Genomic DNA, 20,957 nt, shown 5'->3' with positions numbered 1-20,957 from the left:
ACATCAGGGACAGATGCTGATGGTCTCGCTCGGGCCGCAAGAGTTTGTAAGTGTTTGATGGAGCTGCGTTACCTTGGAGTCTGTCTTTCTCAGAGAGGCTCCCGCATCCACCAGGAGCTGGCAGACGGCACGGTGGCGCTGGCAAGCCGCCTTATGTAATGCTGTCTCACCCCTAGACCAAAGTACAGAAACCAGCAGTGAGACACATCACACCAATGTACATTTACGAAGCATGAGGTGCAGAGGATAGACAGAGAAGGATGCTTCGTTTCTGCGAGGTTCCCTCTTGTTGGCAGAAGTAGACTTGTGTAGTCTCTCCCTTAGCATCTATATCCTTTGACTCAGGAGGAAACCCTACAATGCACAAATAGCAGACGAAGAACTTCTGAGAGATGCACAAGAAACATGCACAGATTTTACTTATTCAGATGACATTCCCATCCAACCACCAGCTCTGTTAACTGCTGCAAAGGCAAGCTAGCCACCTTCTCATTTCACAGCAGGCAAAACAGCAACAGGGTTTGTTTCTTCCTGCAATTTCTTTCCTCAACCTCATTCTTGGAGTCATCCTAGAAAAATCCTACCCATCAAAGCTATGACTAGTTCACTTGCTGCCCCAGTTCTGATACCGTGCTCGCTTGGACATATGAGAGCAAGAACTCTCATGTGTTTTCTAACACTAGACTGCTAAGCTACTGAGGAAGATTACATGCATGCTTTTCAGAAGAGGAGACTGTGTAGTGGGAGCACATTTGTTGCACTTTCTCACTCAGACTGAAGCTAAGTATGACAGGATTCTGAAACTGACTTACTCTTTACTGAGAGTAGAGAAATCTTTCTAGATTTGCCTAGGAAGAAGAGGAAAGTATGCTTTGAGTGGGTTGAAAAGGAATCCTTAATACCAGTATCCAACAAGTAGGGCCATTACATAACCTGTGAAATAACAAATGACAAGAAATACATGTAGCAAAACAAATCTTGCACCTACCTACACAGAGTGCATAAAGGAACCTCAGCCCCCATTCATGACAGGGAAATTGAAATACTAAGAGTCAACCTTGTAATATATATGCCCTTGCTGCTGCATGAGAACTAGTACCAGAATTGGATAGTATCAGAATTGGATACTATCTTATTTCCCCCTGAGAACCAAAAGACAAATTTATACTGCCAGTTTCAGCTTGACCCTTCCCTTTCCAAGAGTCAGAGGTAGAGGAAGCTCTATAAAGGGAAGTCCTCGTTGCTATGCTTACTGACACTTTATGTGGTTGTGCTACATTCCTGGATGAAAAGAACCTCTGGACTTCACTGAAGAACCTTGTACAAAAGGTGTTCTCTGTTAGCACAGGAGGGCACTGTGAGATGAGAAAGGTAGGCTTGATCCCTATGAGAAAGACTGCTTTTGTTTCACCTGTATTACACCTATTTTCCAGGATTATTCATGCTTTCCTTACATACTTTTGTGAAACTTAGGTTATACGGGGTGTAAAAAAATTGGGCATTGGAAAGGAAAGTAATTTGTTTGGATTGGATTGTGTTCTATTTTTTATAAGAGCAGAGCTGATTGATGTTTTAACTACTTGATGGAAACCTTCAACTGCACAAGTCCTGGCCACTTGGGAGAGCTAGGGCAGAGCACCCTGGATGAATCAAAAACTGACTGAAAAAAGAGGTGTAGAGCAAGAAAAGCAATTTCCTGAATTTTGGAATTTACTCTTCAGGTTGGTCTCTTAGTAGCTGGAGGCCGGAAACATCAAAATACAAGCAGGGCTTCTATTTCTGTAGAAAGATTAAGGAAGCATGGGAAGCAATAGGGAGAAAGTCCTCTGCAAATCCAAGAAATGTTTGTTTGAGGCAAGAAAGCCAGATATGAGGCGGTTGATGTGTGGTTTGTAGGGGGCCTTCTGTTTGTTCGTTTTTGAAGAGGTATGCCATTTTACAAGCTTTTTCCTATTTAACAGTTTGCACTTGAAAACCAAGAGGAGTCTGCTAGTTTAACACACATAATGTGAAGGACAGAGTAGTTTGTACTTACGTTTCACTGTCTGTCATGTCCAGTAATTCAGATGGACCTGCAAAAGATAGTCAGGTATGTCATATAGCATTTGTCTGCAAGACTAAAAATATGTCTACCAGGAGAAGATTCCCAGTAAAAATATATAAAAGAAGCCAAGTGAAAGCTCGATCTGCACAAATATATCAAACTTCAATGTAATATTTGTTTGTGTGAGCCCTTGCACTAATAAAATTCTGAATGCACAGGCACTGCTGGAGTGTCAGCAACAGGGAGTAGCAGTCTCTAAATTATACAGGGAATGAATATTCATGGGGCTTATTTTCTCACTCTTCACCTTGCTCAATTAAGTAGTTCACGTAAGTACAGTACATTAAAAATGCTGATATGCTGGAAACCCTGATATATTGCAAGTTAATATCTATTGTTGGTACTAGAGGGAAAATGTCATTAGGAAGTTGAAATTAGCCAAATTCCATCCTGAGTGACATCCCTGTGCTACTCCATTTAATAGCGTTATACAAAATGTAGATCAGGGTGGAATATTCCCAGCAGTCTTTATATTGACATGCAAATCCTGTACTCCACTGGTTAGCAGTGATCAGGAAAGTAAGATTAAGAAAAACAGAAAAGATTTTTGCTAAGTGGGAAAAAAAAATACATTTATGTTAATGTCCTTTTGTCCTTGATAATCACTATGGGCAGATATTTATAGCAGCAAATTCCATCGGTGAATTACAGTGATATGGAAAGGCTAAGATCTGGATATCATTTGAAAAAAAATTTTTTCCTTTGCAGTCTGTCACATTACTCTTCTCTCCACTGTTCTGGAGTGCAGTGTTAGATGGTAAGGGCAGTTACCAAGGGGAACAGAGAAACTTTACAAGACTTTTCCTTCCTGTGCATGAATATTTCTCTCCAACACACTGTGACTTTGAAATCCAAGAGTCCTCAAGAGCTTACAGCAAATCTCACCTGAAACTGAGGAATTTCACGCTATTTGCTTACAAAGGCCTACACACAACCTCTCTACACTCCTTTTACTCTGAGTGTGTGTCAAAAAGGATCAGAGCAGCCTGTCTTTACCTCACTGCTTTTCAAATGTACACATGGAGTATCACTGGGGCTCCTGGAGCTGCAGGCAGATTCTTCACTTCATCTTCTGTCATCATGAGAAAGTGTGGTGCTTAGCCCTCAGTGCACAGGGCATTGAGTACCACTTGTCATGACAGTTCTTCAAACACAGTAGTCACTTTCAATTATTTAATGCATCCTGACTCTACTGCCACACATCCTCATCTTTGCACTTGACAGTTGTGTTCACTCCTGCCTAAGAAGAATCAGTCACTATCCCTGAGCTCCTAGGATCACGAGGAAGGACAAAGGGGGATAAGCAGAACCTCTTGTTGAATGGGAAAAAAAGATAATGCCTGAGAAACTAAAAAGACAATTAAAGAAATACATATAAAGAAAAGGAGTCCTTTACATTTCCTAGGAGAAAATCATGTTCTCTCAAAAATAAAGGTAATTCCCCATAGCTTCCTGGAATGCCACATCCCAGTGACAGGTAAGCGGGAACAGCTTGCAGTGTGTTAGAGAAGACACTGACACCTATTATTTCTGCTCATGGTTGGAGCAAGGAAGGTTGTATCGCCAAAGTGGAACAGAGTGACAGGTCTGGCTTTATGGGACATAGAGGTACTTGCCCAGGTAAGCGGAAGAAGCTATCAAAAGGTAAGTAAGGTAGTAAAACAGAATAGTTAGCAGAATATGACCTGAGAGAGTAAAGAAAGCTTTGCAGAGTAGGTCTGGAGAGAAGCCAAGGGTAAAGGAAAACTGGTGTGAAGCAGGAAGAAGTAGCAGGGCTAGGACAGAGGAGCTCAGTGCTGAGGACCCTGAGGACAGTCTGAGTACAGACCTGAGGAGATGACAGGTACACCCTGCCTGAGTGCGAAGGGTGCTCTCCTGTATACTGTCCCAAATTAAGCATTTCATGGGAGAGCCCTGACTCCATCCGAGTTGTACATAAGGGCCAGATACTGGGGTTAATAATTAGCTGCACAACGTGGTATCAAAATTCTTTAATTTCATTCTCTCTGGCCTATCTCTGAAGCTCACAGCCTGAGCTGTGCCCTTCTTTATTTTACTTTCACTTGTGCTTCTCTTAAACCATCTCACGCCCTCCTCCTAATTCCCTTTCCCCTCTTTTTTGGACCTCATTTTTATATCAGTCTCCCTAGCGCTGCCAACCAACCATTCTAAATCCCCCTCTGCCCGGGGACAAAAGCTGCACAGATGTGGGAAGGGCTGGCACTGGGAAAGCTAACGGCACTGTCATCCTGCCCCAGCAGGGAGGCGGCTGTTTCACTCTGGAACAAGAGGCAGAAAAAGAAAAGGGGACCAAGGCACAGAGAGAAAGAGGACAAAATAACCCAATAGAAATCCGGAAGGGAAATGCATGAGTGAGATTTCTATCAAGGAAAACAGCAGGGGGGGAAAATAAAAACAAAAGATAGAAATGTGTGGAGAGGTGGAGGGAGGGAAAAAAAAGAGAGAGAAAGGAAAAAAGAGACTGAGGGGCTGAAGAATGGCAGGATGGGGATGGGGGACAGGGTGGGGGGAGAAGTTCACATGAAAAGAGCTGAAAAGCATGATGCACTTGAGGGGAAGGCCCAGCTGAGATCACTCTCTTTCTTCAGTATTGCCCATAGACTGTCTGTGTAGAATTATTAACATTTTTCCTTCTCTCCTTTTGCCCTCTTTTGCTCTACCAAAGCCCTTCTCCAGTTTCTCAGAAGGCAAAGCAGCCTGAGCTGGGTATGGGAGGAGGGAAGGAAAGGAGACGCTCAAAAGCAGCTGCTCCTTTGCTGAGCTCACTACAACAACAAAAAAAAGATTTTAAGCGCCCATATTTCAGAGGCATTTCCAAAAGATACAGCACCACACATTCTTGAAAGGCCTCTGAGCCCACAGCATAGCCCTTTCCAATAGATGTAGTTACAGTTACCCACAGGAGACCCACAGATATTTACCCCTGCCAGTCCCATGTCTTGTCAGTCCTTCATAGAATTGGGGAAGAAGGGTATTTACTCTAAGCAGTAATACCATTATCAACATTTCTGGATGTTTATCTGTCAAAACCCTCTTTGTTTAATAACCTGATTGAGGTTATTATCTGGGGGACAAAACTGGATGTGGATACTTATCGTCAAAGTAGGAATATTTTTAAAATAACAGTAAACTGAAAGCTGAGAATTATTTCTAGCTTTTCCCCAACTCCACACTCATCTTTTTTACTTGATGCGAAAATTAACAGTGTTTTTTTCAGCTAGTGTCTTTTAGTTCAGAATTTCCACTGTAATATAGAGGCTAGTCAGGTTATGGGAGCATTCCTTCCTACATGTCTGTCAGCCATGTTGCCCTAAAATTTGGTAGACTTGAAATTAAAATAGACTATGTTATACCTTGTGCCTTCTAGAAAAACTAAACTGTTTTCTGCCTAGGCCCCTCACAAATGACCACTACCCTAAAACATTCCACAAATCTAGACAGACTAACAAGTGTTATACAAACTCACTCTCATTCAGTGCTACTTTCTGACGATTATTAAAACTTTGTCCCTGACACACATCTCTGTCACAGCAAAATTTGCTTTCCCAAAGCCTTCTAAGGAACTTCTGAATCTGGTCAGGCTGCAAATCCAGATTCACTGATGACTCTTAACTCTGGACTTTGCAGTGCTAAGATTAATGAAAGCATTATCTATTTGTTATCAGGGAATGCTTTCTGGTGGAGCAAGGACACAGAGGTTTGAGGACACATAAATGTTTAGGATGGGATGCCCTACATACTCTCTGTTGCATCAGAAATTACTACCACAGACTCCTAAGGCAACTGTAAACTTCTTTCCTCTCTTCTGTTTAAAATTAAAATACCCTAGATGAACTATAAAATTCTTGCTTGTTTTTTGAATGTCTAGAGAAGACAAGGACAAGGCAAATGGAATTATTTGTACAATGTTTATAAATTATAAATTTTTCACAGTTGCCAGATAAAGACTCCAATCTAAGTTTGATACCAAATACAGATGATTTAGGAGGCTCTTTTCCTAACACAGGTTCTTAAGCCTTCCTTAATTCTGCTTGTGTTAAGCAAGTACACAGTTAACTGTTCTCTAATGTACATGAATTAGGATGTGATGCAAAAGCTGTGGTTCTCATACCTACTGAGTTTGGCCCTCAGTTTCTAGCTAAGCATTTCTTAACTCAGCTACAGACAAGTTCCCTTCTACTAAAAGCAAAAGACTCCTGATTGAGTTGGGCAATCTTGAACAAGTGATAGGTCTGTGTATCTGCCCTTCCTGCACAGGGAATAGAGACAAACTGATTTATTTGAACAGCAGCCAGTATAACTCCTACCACAGCAGCAAGCAGCTGTTGTCCTGACACCTACTACATTCGTGCTTCAGCTGCTATTCCAGGCTTGTGCTGGGCAACTGCAAATTATCAGGCAATACTGCACAGCAGTCCTCCTGTGTGCTATTTCTAGTTTAGGATAGGTTATTTTTCTCTGCTTAACATCTGAAATCATTCTGATCATGATCACAGAATAACCTTTCATATAAATGTGCCCTGCATGTTTGCAGAAAACCATCTCCACAAACAACAGCTTTAGCACCACTACACTGTTTTCCTTTCTTTGTAATTCTAGTTCTATGGGTGCCACTCCCGTATTGCATTAGATTCACCCCACTGTTTTTCATACTAGACAGTTAAAGTTCCTGGAGCAGTGGGTTTTGTCTTCCTTTGTTGCTGATGTTTTTTAGAGATGTTCAGATTTTTCCCTGTGTGGTTAATAATAGATTTTCTGAGCTGTGTGCTTGAGGGTATTTTACTGTGGAACTGCTATTATCATTCACTATCCTCAGTCATGTATGGGAAGCATACAGACTCCAAAGGAAGTGTGACTGGGCAGAGGTAATTGCCAGAACAGAAGTAAGACTCATTTTTATGAATTTTTTATGAGTGGATATCAGCAGAAACAAGAAGCTCCACACAGGGAAACCTTAGATATTAGTAGCATTGGATCAGGTCATATACAGTAATTAATGCTGAGAAAATGCCAAATGCTAGAGAATGCAAAGAAAAACAGGGACATGATGATGAGGATGATTCAGCAAGAGAGAGCTCATTTGTGGCTGAAAAGTGCCCAGAGTAGAAATGAGTTTCATTAATGGCTTGGTGGGAGAAGAGAGGTGGCCTCTATTAGATTGTGCATTGTCCCATGCACTCCCTGACCCCCAGAGAATATTAAACAAACAATGCATTTGGAGAAGCCCAGAGGACATGTCTAGAAAGCTGCAAAAGCTTCCTGCCATCCTTGGGGATAAAGAAGGGAGAGAGGAACTGAGCTGACATTTGCTCAACCCTCTGATTTGTCTTTGTCTAACAGTCCTTATTCCCTCACATTTCTCTATTTACTTCAAAAATTCCCATGGATTCCCTGCTTACATTCTTATCAGTTTAAATTATCTCACTTTACCCCTTCACCAAAAGAACAGTAACTGGGTCAGACTGACTAAGTTAAAGTATATGTGTCTAACAAAAATCCTAGAGAAGCATCTATGACAGTGAGTTGGCACAGGTCATGTGCAGTGTGAAAAGAGAGCGGGGCAGTAAGAAAATAAAGCAAAATTATGCCTGTGTTCAGAATTCAGTGGCACATATGTGCACTGTGACTAATGAGATAATCCAGAGCAGTTAAATAGGAGGTAGAGTTAGCACAGGTAAGGCTTGCTAGAACTGGTGAGAAAACCAGACATTATTTGGATATAAGCTCAACTGCACTGACCTATCCATGTGTAGGTACCTATACATAAAGGAGTAAAAGAATTATTCAGACGCTCTCAGTCAGATTTTTGGGGCACGGTTCAGTTGCCCACACACAGATATTTTGTGCCGTTTGATATACCTAAGGGCAAGCCTTGGGATGCATTTGCAATGACAGAGATGCTTGCTTGGGCTTTGGCTGTCAGTGCAGGTCAGACCTCCTCTGGGCCTTGTGCATTATCTTGTAGAACCAAGCAGATGTCCTGGATATCCAAGGGCAAATGACCTTAGACATTTATGTTTACCTAAGTTAATAATGTGCACTGTTGCCTGAATCACTTTCAGGACTGCAATGACTACATTGACTAAGATTTCCTTTGAGTTAGTCATGCTAAAAGTCTGCTGCTATTAAGGATGCCCTCCCCACTTCCATCTGCCACCAAAAGTGCCTCTGTCATAGCAGGGCAAATGAACTAAGTCACAGATTGCTGCTGACAGTACAGGAACTCGGATCTATAGAATACGTGGCACCTATATGTTAACACCTAGCTTAGGAGTCATGCTTGAAGAGATGCATTGTTCCTTCTTCCTTTCTTAGGAGTTGTGCTTTTTACTTCTCTCTGTACAATTTGTGCAACACCTTGGAGCATTAGCTAACACTTACTCTAATTGCCAGGGGCAGTCTCTGTGTTCACACTAACACTGCTGCTGAAATAATGTAGCTGATTTTGACATTCAGGAGCCGAAATAGCCATTAATATTTTGAAGTTCTGTCGATTACCCTACCACTCTCCAGCAGTGAGGGTACAAGGTTACAGTGGCTCAACAGGCAGAAGCTCCTAAATGGGACTACCTCAGATGCAAAAAAATTGCTGGATAGCCTGCAGTCTCTACTACTGACAAAGATAAGAAGAGTGAAAAGGAAAAAAGGGAAATGACATGATCACAGTCTATGAGTACAAAATAGAGATCATAAGTTTTTGCTGTTGAGTGGTCTTGAATCTAACAGACATAATCTTCAAAGGTTGGAATGCATGCTGGGTGAATTCATCTAGAAAAAAGTAAGCAGATTCTTGATTAGTGTGTTATTAAATGCTGAAATAATAGCATTGGTTGTATGGGCTCTTTGTCACTGGAAATGTTTTAATAGAGATTAGATGCTTTCTATAACATATGCTCTAATCGAAAAACAGTTCAGAGGATTCCTGTGCCAGAGGTTCTAACTAGAGCTTCACACTCTTCTTCACAGCCCCTCAGATGATGCAAATGTAAAAACACCATCCTCCTCAAAAGCCATTCTAATTCTTGTTTTCACACTTTATCTGGTGCCATCATTCTCATTGCTACCCCATTCCCAGCATCCTGCTCACACATGCTGCAGGTGGACATTTCACTGAGGGACACCACAGACGAGTGAGGTCACTTCCATCAGCCCAGTGTGGTTTTGCCTGACTGACACTTGGCTGAAGTACAGTTCTCTGTGGATTTGCCCACTGGGACTCACCATGCTCCAGGATGTATTTCACAATCTCGCTGTTCCCAGTCTTGGCAGCATGGTGCAACAAGGAGCAGTGATCAGGTCCTTGGATTAACAAATTGGCTCCTTTTTTACAACATTCTATGAACTAGAAGGAAAAAAAAAAGAACAGAGAGAAAAGAAACATACAGAAGGATAAGATGGGAGGAGCAGAAAAATATGTTAGTAAATTCTTTATTGGTTCTCATTGTAAGTCAGTACCAAAATACAATAGAATAAAATAAAACATTAATTTAAAGCCAGGTTTTAGGCCCTGATATAAAACATCTGAAACCAGAAATATTGACAATTATATGGGTTGAGGAGAACAGTCATATTTCCTAAACAATGAGACATTGCTACTCTACTGGTGATGATTTACTGCTTGCTAGGAATGCTTCCAAACCACATCTGGCAACACTGTTGGGATATATAAAATATATGTACTTGATAGAAAATTCTGGCTTCTTTGCTGAAGACTCAAATTTTTCCTCAGCACAGGAGTCAAAGATTTTCTGATTAAATCAGAAAAGTCCAACACAAAATTCCACAAGGAGATGAGGTGACTGTCATGTACCTTCTTTCTCACAGTTCCCCCTGTTCAGGGCTGTCTGAGGAGGAGGCACTACATGGGGTAAGAATGAGAGGGGAACAGCAACCAGGCAGGTCTCAGAAATGCTGCAAACTTTGGGGAAGAGGGGGTGAGATTTGCAGTGCAGATCACTGCAGAAAAAGGAGAGAATTCATTTATGATGCAGTACATCTGAAGAAGGGCAGGAAGTTTCCCCATCAAAGCCAGCTCAGGCAAAAACTTTTCGAGAAGTGTACAGGAGACAATATTTTTATGACTGCTTTAAGGACTGCTCACTAGATGCTGCAGCCACAAGTGCTGAGGCAATGGTATAGAAGGGGTACCTGCAGGCAAAACGTTGGTCTACAGCACTGACATTTTTACAAATGACTCCAAGCTTCCAAGCTGGCTTCTCACAGATAAAATTGCCATCATTAATCACAGTCCTCATCCAAATTCGAGGGCAAGTTTTCAGATCCTGACTTGGCTACTGAAACACGCAGCCTGAATAGCTGTCTGACGTGGACTTCAGTCACTGGCACAAAAAATTTTGCTTGAGCAGTTTTGCCTCCCAAACTTACTATACCAAGGCACTGCATGCTTTGAGACATCCATCAGGAGATAAAATGACCAGCTGAGGTTTGTTCTACCTGGTTTGCTGATTGCCTAGGTAGACTTCGAGTGAGCTAGCACTTAGGGGCTTGGCCACCAACCTCACTGGTGTAAAATATCCTTTACTGTGTAAAGCTGTGTCAGAACTACCCTGCTGTTCAACACTGCTAGTATAGTAATTTTCCTGTTAGTAACTGGCACATTGATCCACACAGTGGGCTCTGAAACCTGGGCAAAAAGGCGCTGTCAAACATCAGATCCTATTCATTTCACACCTCACCTGAATTATATGTTCCCCTAGTATTCAGGGTTTCCTGGAAAGGCGATAAAATGGCACTTGTCAGAAGTCCCTACAGCAACCTATTTATGTTTTGAACAGAGGTGTGATAAAATTTACAGTATATCTGACCAGCAAAAAACTGTAAATAAGTGGACACTCAGTGCTTTGTACTTACCTTCAGTAGATCACCAGATATGACTGCCTGTAAAAGTGCTGCAAAAGACAAAAAGAAAACTGATGTCAGACAGAAAGCATTATGCATACAGCTTCACAGCTGAGGACATAGCTCACAGAACATGAAAGACTTGAAGACATCCCTCAGTCCACTTGCATTCTCATGTACTACCAGAACCTGTGCAAACCCTGCACTGACACATATTGGAAAGGCCAAAGACAATCCACAGTATTGAAAGCTGTATGGACATTAAGGCATTATTTCCAATGCTGTCCTGGAGCTGCAGGCTTCTGTCTGAATTTTTCACTTGGGATACTTCTGAGACCTTTTAACAGTGTCCACAAGGTGGACAAGGTCAAGTCTCCAGTACTTGAACCATCACTGAAAATACCAGTGTTATCTGCTCAGAGAACCTGAAACTATCTACAGACCTGTCAGAGTTTGTCATACTGATGGTGGAGTAGTCAGTCAGTCCCCAATAAACTAAGAATCCCAAATTGTAGATGATTAAGTGACAAGAGAGAAATTTCTTAAGGATAACTTGTATTACAAAAACATTTTGAGATGCCAGAGGGGAGGAAGTCTCTTGGGTTTGGCAGCAAGGGTCAAAAACAGAGAAAGAGCCAGTCCTCACCTTGTCAGCCTTTGTATTTTAAACAGACATGGAAGGAAAAAGAGACAAAGTGGACAAGAGCTCACAACAAGGCAGGACAGAGCTGCAAACAGCTGAGAGCTTCTCATTACCCACTATTGCCTGCCCAGAGCCCACTAAAAAACAGAAGGAAGTCAAAAGCCTGGCACTATCTGTTGCCCAGAGAAGCTGTTACAAACCTATCACTATGTGGCTATCTCCTTCTTTTCTCCTCCTTTTCCCTATCACGATACATATTGTAAAAAACAATGATGAGTAATCTTTCTGAGAAAGCTCTTACATGATTTGCATCTTAGAAAACACCAAACATCTGACTCACACTTTTTCAAGAGTGTCTAAGCCCATTTCTATCTTTGCATCAAGGCAGTGCAATCAAATTTAGCGTTTGCTCAAGTGCCACCCTTGACAAAGATGCCAAAAGATCACGTAGCAGAAACAAGGGAGGAAAGAGAACCACAGTACAGTCCTACCTCTGAAAAATAACACACAGGAAGCTGCACTGTGGGAATTCCATTACGAACTTGTGACTCCTTCAGAAATAATACACCTAAGCTAAACACTGCAGAAGAGGAAAGATGTTCAAAGGCAACTCAACAAATGTTCCTTTCTTTGAAAACACCTGAGGCTATGTGGTTTTCTGGTCTCGGTAACGCCTCATGCCCTGCCCATGCAGCAGTGGGAAAAGCAAAACTCCAGTCCAGGTAAGATCTGTCTTGAGGAAACAGTAACAGCAATTCTTGCAATTTTAGATTTAAGGCAGTTTTTCAGTGACTGTAAGTTAAATCAAATCCTAAAAATCCCCTTGGCATCTGTGAGAGTGAGATACAGGTTTTAGGAATGGAAGAACGCAAACACCAACAGGTAAGAGCTAGAAAATTCTTCAGTTTTTATTTTCACTGGTTTACATCCTTCCTTTTTTTCCCAATAATTCTAACAATTGCTCAGTTCCTATTAATAGCAGAGCAGAATTTAACTCATGTAATTTGCTTTATCTATTTCCCTCTTTTTTTTTTTTTTACTACAGTTTGGACTTGTATGAATATTTTGTACTCCTCACATGTGAAAATCAAATTATTTGGTGACATGAGGTTTTCATTGCTTTCTACATCCAATTTCTTAAGACATGGCTTCCCTGAAATCAGTTTCCTAAGATACATTTTCTTATGCAAGCCACACTGAAGATTACAGTTCAAAAAAAACAGGAGAGAGAGCTATGATTCTATGAAAAGCCTGACAAGATGAGAAAAATCTTCTATGCCGAATATCCATAATCAGAACTGGTCTGGTGATAAGACTATTAGGATAAGCAGCTCTAAAACAAATTCAACATAATTAGACCAATCTTTTCATCTCTTTCCTAAGCCTCAAATCCAGCAAAGCATTTAGGCAAGTTCTTAGCTTTGAGCTACTTACATTCTTTTCACACCAAGTCTACCTGCACTCTTAAAATTAAGTACTTTTTTAGAGCAGAATCTATTGCATAAATGAATACATTACAGATCAACAAAACCAGCTGGCATAACAAGAGATTAGACTACAGTAAAATAATTCAGAGCTATACGCCCCAACACAGGAAGATTTAGAAACTATTGAGCTAGAAATGGAGAAAGGTTCTTTAGAATCAAGAGCATGTTTGCATAAATATATCAATGTTGCTTAGCACACTAACCCCATAAACCCAAATGGGACTGCTGGGCATATTGAGGAGGAGGGTGAAGATGGCAAAAATCACCTGGTTGTTAAAGAGGTGGTGAAGCAAGCAAGCAGATGGCATTGACAAGAGTGAGCAGACTGAGAAGTGGAAAAAAATGCTGTTAACATGCAATGCCAGGCTAGCCTAAAACTAGAAACATTAAAGTAGGAATTGTTTTCTTTCTTATAAGCAACACTGCACCACTAGTGTAATATATAAAATTAATTACACTACTAAACATATATAATATATCTCTAGGTCTTAAAGACACCTCAAAAATTACTTGATTTAATTAATATTTTAATCAAGTCATTATTTTCTCAATTTATCCCAAGAAAAGTACTTCTCATTACTAGTAAAAGTGTTTTATTACCTTTCATATTTATTTAGAAAGTAGCTTTATTGCTGATGTAAAGTGACAGCTCGGCAAAACTGGTGACTGGAATGCTCTGTTCATGTAATGACAAAGTACTTGGTCCCCAGGCTGTCTCCTCAGCAAAGCTCTAACTACCCAACTTAGAAAAGAATCTCAATTGGAAAAAAAAAACAAAACAAAAAAACCACAAAACAAAACAAAACAAAAAAAAACCAAAAAACCCCACAAAAACAAAAACAAAAAATCCCCAACAAAACACAACTAAAAAACCAAACGAACAAACAAAAAAACCCCACCTACCCAGCCTGCCAGCAAACAGAAAAAATAAACGACTAGCAAAACAAAAAACCACCCACTCCAAAACAAACTCTCTCTCACACACACACACACCTGATTTATAAATTATTATTGAGGAGATACAAGTGGATAATGCACCAATAGAAAAAAAGCCATGTTGAAAAGGCTGCTAATTGAATTGTGGTAATGCTGCAAGTTAATACAGCTTGAGACACAGGATAAACAACTACTAGTACACACTCATGCTGAAAACAATACTTTTTCTAGGGCATGTATTTCCCTCATCTAATTTCTACATTCGTGTCCACTGGAAACAGCTATTTTTATTTCATATTCTAAAAATCTATGTTAATGTCACTGAGTTACAATAAACATTTTTGTTTCCCAGACAAAATTAACTTCTGAAATAACGGTTGCTCTCTGTCTCTGCATGTGAAGCCACCACCATTAAAAGAGCTGCAAAATCAGTCATTAAAGAAGGAGTGAAGTATATCCATAACTTCAGAGGCTGCAAGATGCCTGAGAGGTCTCACAGGGTTTCTTGGATGGTCAGAAGAGAAAATAACTCTCCATAGAAAATAACCTGGTTTGCCCTGCAACAGTTCATATTATACTCCACAGACTAAGGAAATTCTAGAGAAAATTATCTCCAACTTTCAGTATCTAAGAGTCAAACTAAAACAGTGCAGATCCTTAGTATGATTCCAGGAGACATGTCTGATCACCTCCAGAAATGGCAACCTAATGAGCAAAATGGGAGGTCTTCTTTTAAGGTTTTCCAAGGTGTGATAACCAAGGTGTTTGGCTAGCACCAGGCAATGCCCATGGTCTTGGAAATTTCAGTTCATCATATACCATACAGGCGCAGAATGAGAATGTCTCATAAATGTAAGGGCTAACAAAGACAGAACCACAACTGCAGCACATCAGAAGACTACAGCAGGAGAGGGGCAGAAGTCATCACTCATTCAGTTCAGAAGCCATGAAAATTCAGAGAAGAATCACAAGCAAGGAAAAACCTCAAACAACTACTCCTTCCTGGATGCCCTGCAGAAAAATTTTCTCCTAATCCCAAAGCTACTGATCATCTTAACACCAAGGACAGACACAGGGCTCATCACCAGGTTACTACCACACCAGAAACTTTGCTGCTAAAACACTTTCAGAAAGAACATGACGAAAAAGGTTCTTCTAAAACCTTGTAAGTAACACTTCAGGATCACAAGGTTCTTTGCTTAAAGTAGGTTAACATGGAAGATATTAAGTAAGTCAGTTGAATAATCATTAGAGAGACAGTAAGAGGAGATGGTCTGCACTGGAAAGAATCTCAAAGAATAGGGTAGTTCTACAGCCTGCCACTGTCAGCAGTACAGCGGTAACGTGTCTTTTCACTTGAGTAAAAACTATGCATAAAGCATAAATACCCTCCAGATATTAGTCAGATTGCACACCTGATCTGACTCTTCCAATGCCATATTTGAACCCACTACTTCTGTATCAACTAAGCCACAAGGAATGCTGATAAAAATGTACAGCAACTTCGAAGTTTTCAACATTTAAAAGCAATTCTTTAATGAAGATCTAAAAATTGTGACTGAAGAGAGCGGAATTATTTAAAACTATTTTATAAAGTATAAGTACCACACACCAAAGAGTTGTCACATTCATGATAAAAATGCAGGCAATTATAGATCTATGAATGAAATGCAGTGTGACAGCAGAGTATTATTTGCAATAACGCATACTACCATGAGTTAAAAAATACCATGGTATCAATGCATCTAATCAGAGTATGACAATATTTAAGCACATAGGAAATTACGGCAGAATTCAGCTACCATAACTCATGACCTGGTTGGAGGAGGGTGCTTTGACCAAACTGATTTGGTGGGTGGCATCCCTGCCCATGGCAGGAGAGTTGGAACTAGGTGATCTTAAAGGTTTCTTCCAGTCCAAACCATTCTATGATTCTCTGATCTCAAGCAGAATTAGGGGTCACAAAACCTTTAGCTCTTTCAGAAGACACAGTAAAACAGTTGATAATCTGAACTGATCAGCCCCCTGCAGAAATCTCATTTAACAGACAATGCCTGCATCTGTCCAGCCCCTTCTAAGACACATCTAATGCACCGATCCAGCATTTGGAATTGATATGCTATCAGCATTTCAGTGCTGAATGCTTCTTGCTGGTTGGAGGCAGCTAATAAAAAAAATGAGAGCTTTGGTGCGGAGGGCCCAGAATTAGAGTGCTGCTGTTCACCACCATCTCTCACTAGAGTGCTCAGGGCAACTCTTAAGGAATACCTCATAAAATACTGCCTTGTTCAAACCTTGCAGAGCTGATAATGAAGAAGAAACTATAGGAGAAGGTGACGTCATCAGATTTTTGAGTTATTAAACTTAATTTAGACTATCATTAGCTTCCAGAACATCTCCAACCCTTTATTGCTGTTTTAGTCTTTGTGTAATTCAGAGAGTCAGAAATTTAAAGTAATTACTGCTTTACACATTGAGAAGTTAAAAGCTGACCTGATTAGAAGAGTACTTATACACAGTTGGAGTGTTCTGAGCTGTTAAAGATCAGCATTACAGAAAAGATAACAAAAGGAGCCCTCGGGGTTTATTTTTCACTAGCTTTACAGAAATAAATGATAACTTCTATTTCAATCACTCCAAAAGCTATGCTCTCAAAAGACTGGAGTCCATATAGATAATAATTCAGAAATACATTATTTTCTCTGTAAACAACAACTTGCTCATAAAAGCTTTATGATAAACTGGCAGTAATATAACTGACCCAGAAATGTACAGAATGGATTTTTTTTCTACTCTAGCCATGATCTTCAGCTTTGACCTGCAGATGAAAGGGGTGGGGGTACCACATGGAATTGGTTTGTGGATTACTTCCCTTCTGAGAGGACTGTGAGAAACAGGCACCTAAGATAAAGAGCAGTGAATTCACTTGGTGTTTCTGCAGGGCCTGCCAGTCTCATAGAACAATTCTAGGGATCCATGAAGAGAAGTTGCAAATCTCTGCTCTTGAGCTTTTGCAAAAACTTTACCTCTTTCCAACATTTTATCTGCTTTTAAAGTTACAGAAAGAAGCACAAGCCACCTATAAAATACACATGCCAAACTCTCTACATAACTGAGAAATTAAATTACAAAACTAATAACCTTTGTTGGAATGACTGTGTGCTCACAGGTCTTAGATCTACAGACAATCTCAAGCCTCACTAAAGATGATGCTTAAATATTTCCTTTGAAGATAAGCTGAGTGAAAGGAGCAATTCAGTCTTTCTTCATGCGTTTTATGCACCTGCAAGTAGTAGAAGTGACAACTGAAGACCATGAAAAAATTAAACATAAATTAAACCTTGCAGGTTAAGGGGTCTTCTAGATGCTGGCAAAAAAATTGAAAAAAAATCCAGAAATAAATGGTAAAATTACTACTTCTTCTTCTGTATACATTGAAAAAGTACTTTACATCAAACAGGAAATTGAAAAAGGTTCCTGAACTTGCTAGAGGAGTTCTACCTCAGCCCAAAGACTGCATAAGAAGCATGATGGAAATAAGACAGCAAAAAATGCATGCAGTTTAGAGGTGTTCTGCCTAAATCATAATATCTCTTGTGCTGAATAAAGCAAGGACTCATTGATTTTTTTTTTTTTTTCCAAAACGTATCTGTTTGCTGCCACTGCCCTAAAGAAACAGGTGTTAAACAGGGGTTCTCCACAGGTTTTCAGACTGACAAAAATCTGAGGCTTCTTATGGGACCTGAAGGTAATGCCACCAGTCTAGGGAGCTCCCAACAGCTCCACTATGAGGCCCTATTCCCATGAAAGACAACCTAACAAGCGCCTGAGAGCTCAAAACATCACTAAGAGACCAAGAAAACTGACAGTGCAGCAACCTGCTGCAACCAAGAGCTCAGAAGCACATCAGCAGAGCAGCAGCCAGACGCACACTCAGATCTGGTGACTGTTCAGCAAGAGGGATATTAAGAAGGCCTTCACACAGTATCTTGTCATCTGGACAGGAAAACATTCATAAGCACACATCCGCTTGTGGTTTGGGAGAGACACTTTTGAAGTCTGCTGGCTCTCTGAATTAGTCATGCCTCAATAACATCTATTTCTAGGATTTCACAAAGAGGTAGAAAACCCATCTAAATATTTGACGGCTGTCCTTTAGTTACAAAAGCACTGCATCCCATGCAGATTTAGAGAACTGACATAGTTTTGATTCCACCTGTTTGCCTAAATTGTGAATAAGAAAAAGATTTAACATGGAAAAAAAACAATTATTACTCAGGTGGCTAGAATATGCATTATGAATTTTAAGAATTTTAAATTCAAACAACTGCATCACAACACTTGTAAGAGAGGAGAGGGGGAACGGCAAAAATAGCCACACATGCTTGCTGAAGGGAAAGAAAGGCTAAATTCTCACTTACCCAGAAGTCCCTTCCTTCATCCCTGCAAGGATAAAGGGGCTTTCAAGGAGATGTAAATTACACTCAAGCTGCCTTTAAAGCCGCATTTTCACTCAGACTAGTTTAAAGTTACTTTGATGCCAATTAAAGTCCAACATGAATTGTTTATGTGGCACTAGTGCAGAGCTGAGAGTGCACTTGATAGGAGTGGAAGTATTCAGACCCTAATGTTGAAGTTTTGCTGCAAGACCATTTAACTCCGATTTACAAAAGGAAATGTTGGTTAAAAAAAAAAAAAAAACAAAAAACAAAAAAAACCTTCCGTTGTAAATAGTTCAGAATCCCAAAGAAAAGTCACAAATAAACTAAGCACCATCTGGCTCACAGCATCACTTTTTTGCCTTCCTTTTCCCTTCTACCATTTTTATTTTTGAGCAAAGACAATAATTAATGTCATTCTCAAAAGTGATGCAGTGGAAGAAAAAGTCTGTGATGAAGTGAGAATGAAAGGCAGGGAAAACTTTGGCTGATTAATGTCGTAATTTTATCAACAGAGTGGCACTACCTTGGCAGAAAGAGAATTCTAGGTAAAATAATTAAGCAGTGGTTTATTTTTAATTTCAAAATAAATAAGACAGCAGAAAAGAAGCATTGTGGGCCACACTGCTCCTCTTCTCTGGCTTTGTGGATCATTACCATCACAGGCACTCTTAGCACGCTCCCTTCAGGTTTTTGTCACTGCAACACTGGCTGCAGTGCCTTTGCCTGGCAATAGCTAAGCGACCCTAGCTCAAAAAGCTACAGCTTCACAGGAGGACTAAATCATCCAAAATTCAGTTCAAGAATATTTTTTTCTAGCCAAGTTCTTCAGTGGGTGAGGTGATTGCTACTCTTACCTGACCATGAGCAACCTTCATCAGAAAAAACACCAGAAGCAAAGCAGGTTGCAAGGTTACCCAGAGTTTCTGCTTTAAAACAACCACTGAGATTCAGACAACATATGCCTTACTCATACTTCCTCCAGTGGGGAAAAGGGGAATGGCAGGGGACAGAGTGAAATAAATGTCTTTCTGTTTTCATCTATTACTGATTCAGATGCCCAAATCTGCCAGAATCTCCCCTCATCTCAGCTGCCTGCTGACCCCCTGCTTGGATATGATGGACCTCCCTCAGCCCTATACATGTGCTTTCACAAAATGCTTTCTCTTGCCAGGGGGACCCTGGGTCTGCCTCAATACCAGCCTCTGCTGAGCTGAGAAGCAAATGAACAAACCCAGAGCAGATGCCCAAGGTATCATTGGCTCAGCTGGCCACAGATGCTTTCAAAACACTATCCAGGAGGGCTTCCCAAAGTGGATAATTAATCACGACAAATACCTGCATTCGGAAGCCTCCCTTCAACCCCGCCCATACTCTGTTTCATTTGTACAGAGAATGCATTCCAAGACATCTCAATTTGTTGATGAGTAAACAGCTGCAGCATCACCATGAAGAATACAGTGTCTCCTCTCTGTCTTTTGGAGGCATCTGGTGTACAAAATAGCCATTTTTTTCAATCTTTATTTTTTAATTCTACCATTGCTGAGATGTTTGGATTCATCTGCAGCATCCTGCTCATCCCTTTAAGCAGTATGGTAGACTGCTTCAAAACTCTATTGGAGAACATCCCTGTGCAGACTGTGACTATAAAGATTATTGGAGAGTGGCTCCAGGAAGAAGAAAGGAGGCTAAGAGAGTGAAGTCTGTGTTCCCACAGGTCACCATGTGCGACAGGAAACCCTATCTATTGGAGGTTCCAGGAAGTGTTATTCCTTCTTATGCTATTTTCTGGGACTCCTGCAACTGTTGTCCTCCTTGCATGTGTTTAAATTTCCTCTCTTTAACAGAGCAGACGGTGCTGGAGCAAATACCAGAGTGTACAGTACATTCTGCCTCCAAGGCAGGAGCAGATACTGCATAACAAATCATTTTCCTGTGTGGGATGGAGCCACCACTGCCTTCCCTGCACACACATGATCAGTCCCTTCCTTATTATTCAGATAGTAGTTCTCTCTATTCAGAGGGATATCCAGAGACAGAATTACACCTCCCACCTAAAACTTCCAGTTTGAACCCATGCCAAGCAATCCCTGTGGAAATTTTATTCTAACAGAGACTAATTTAGAAGTCACCATTATAAACTAAATTCACTTCTAATGCACTCCTGGCTCTACACAAATCCCTCCTAGGTGTAGGATATCCAGGCTGGATGACTCCAAGTCATAGAATGACTCCATAGCATGGAGCCAGCATCTGGCAGAATCTGAAAGACCTCTGAGTGTTGCTATTTGTCTTTTCAAGCAGAAAACCCATCCTTTATCTTAATCTCTTGTATAATATTATTACTTTGTAATAACTATCTCTCTTCAAAATTGCTCCACTGAATGTATTTCTCTCTTGTCTTAATTTCTCAATTATCCCCTATTCCCTCATGAATTCTGAATGTATTACATACAAAATGCCCAAAC

General features: G+C 40.5%; 1 protein-coding gene across 10 annotated transcripts in view; it reads right to left on the bottom strand.

The window, feature by feature from the left end:
- Positions 1-20,957, bottom strand: part of DGKI (diacylglycerol kinase iota) — a 220,835-nt gene that overhangs the window by 4,336 nt on the left and 195,542 nt on the right. For 7 of the 10 annotated variants that reach the window (XM_014881596.2, XM_088165666.1, XM_088165668.1 and 4 more), the window contains 4 exons: positions 10,997-11,034; positions 9,347-9,467; positions 2,036-2,072; positions 73-172 (listed from right to left, as the gene is read on the bottom strand). In XM_014881596.2, coding sequence (XP_014737082.2) covers positions 73-172; positions 2,036-2,072; positions 9,347-9,467; positions 10,997-11,034 — 296 coding nt within the window. The other 3 variants (XM_088165672.1, XM_088165671.1, XM_088165673.1) reach the window with 3 other exon arrangements.

The sequence above is a fragment of the Sturnus vulgaris genome, chromosome 5 (genome assembly GCF_052056855.1).
Source record: "Sturnus vulgaris isolate bStuVul1 chromosome 5, bStuVul1.hap1, whole genome shotgun sequence".
In the NCBI taxonomy this organism is placed as follows: Eukaryota; Metazoa; Chordata; class Aves; order Passeriformes; family Sturnidae; genus Sturnus; species Sturnus vulgaris.
This window is presented reverse-complemented; position numbering and strand designations above follow the sequence as displayed.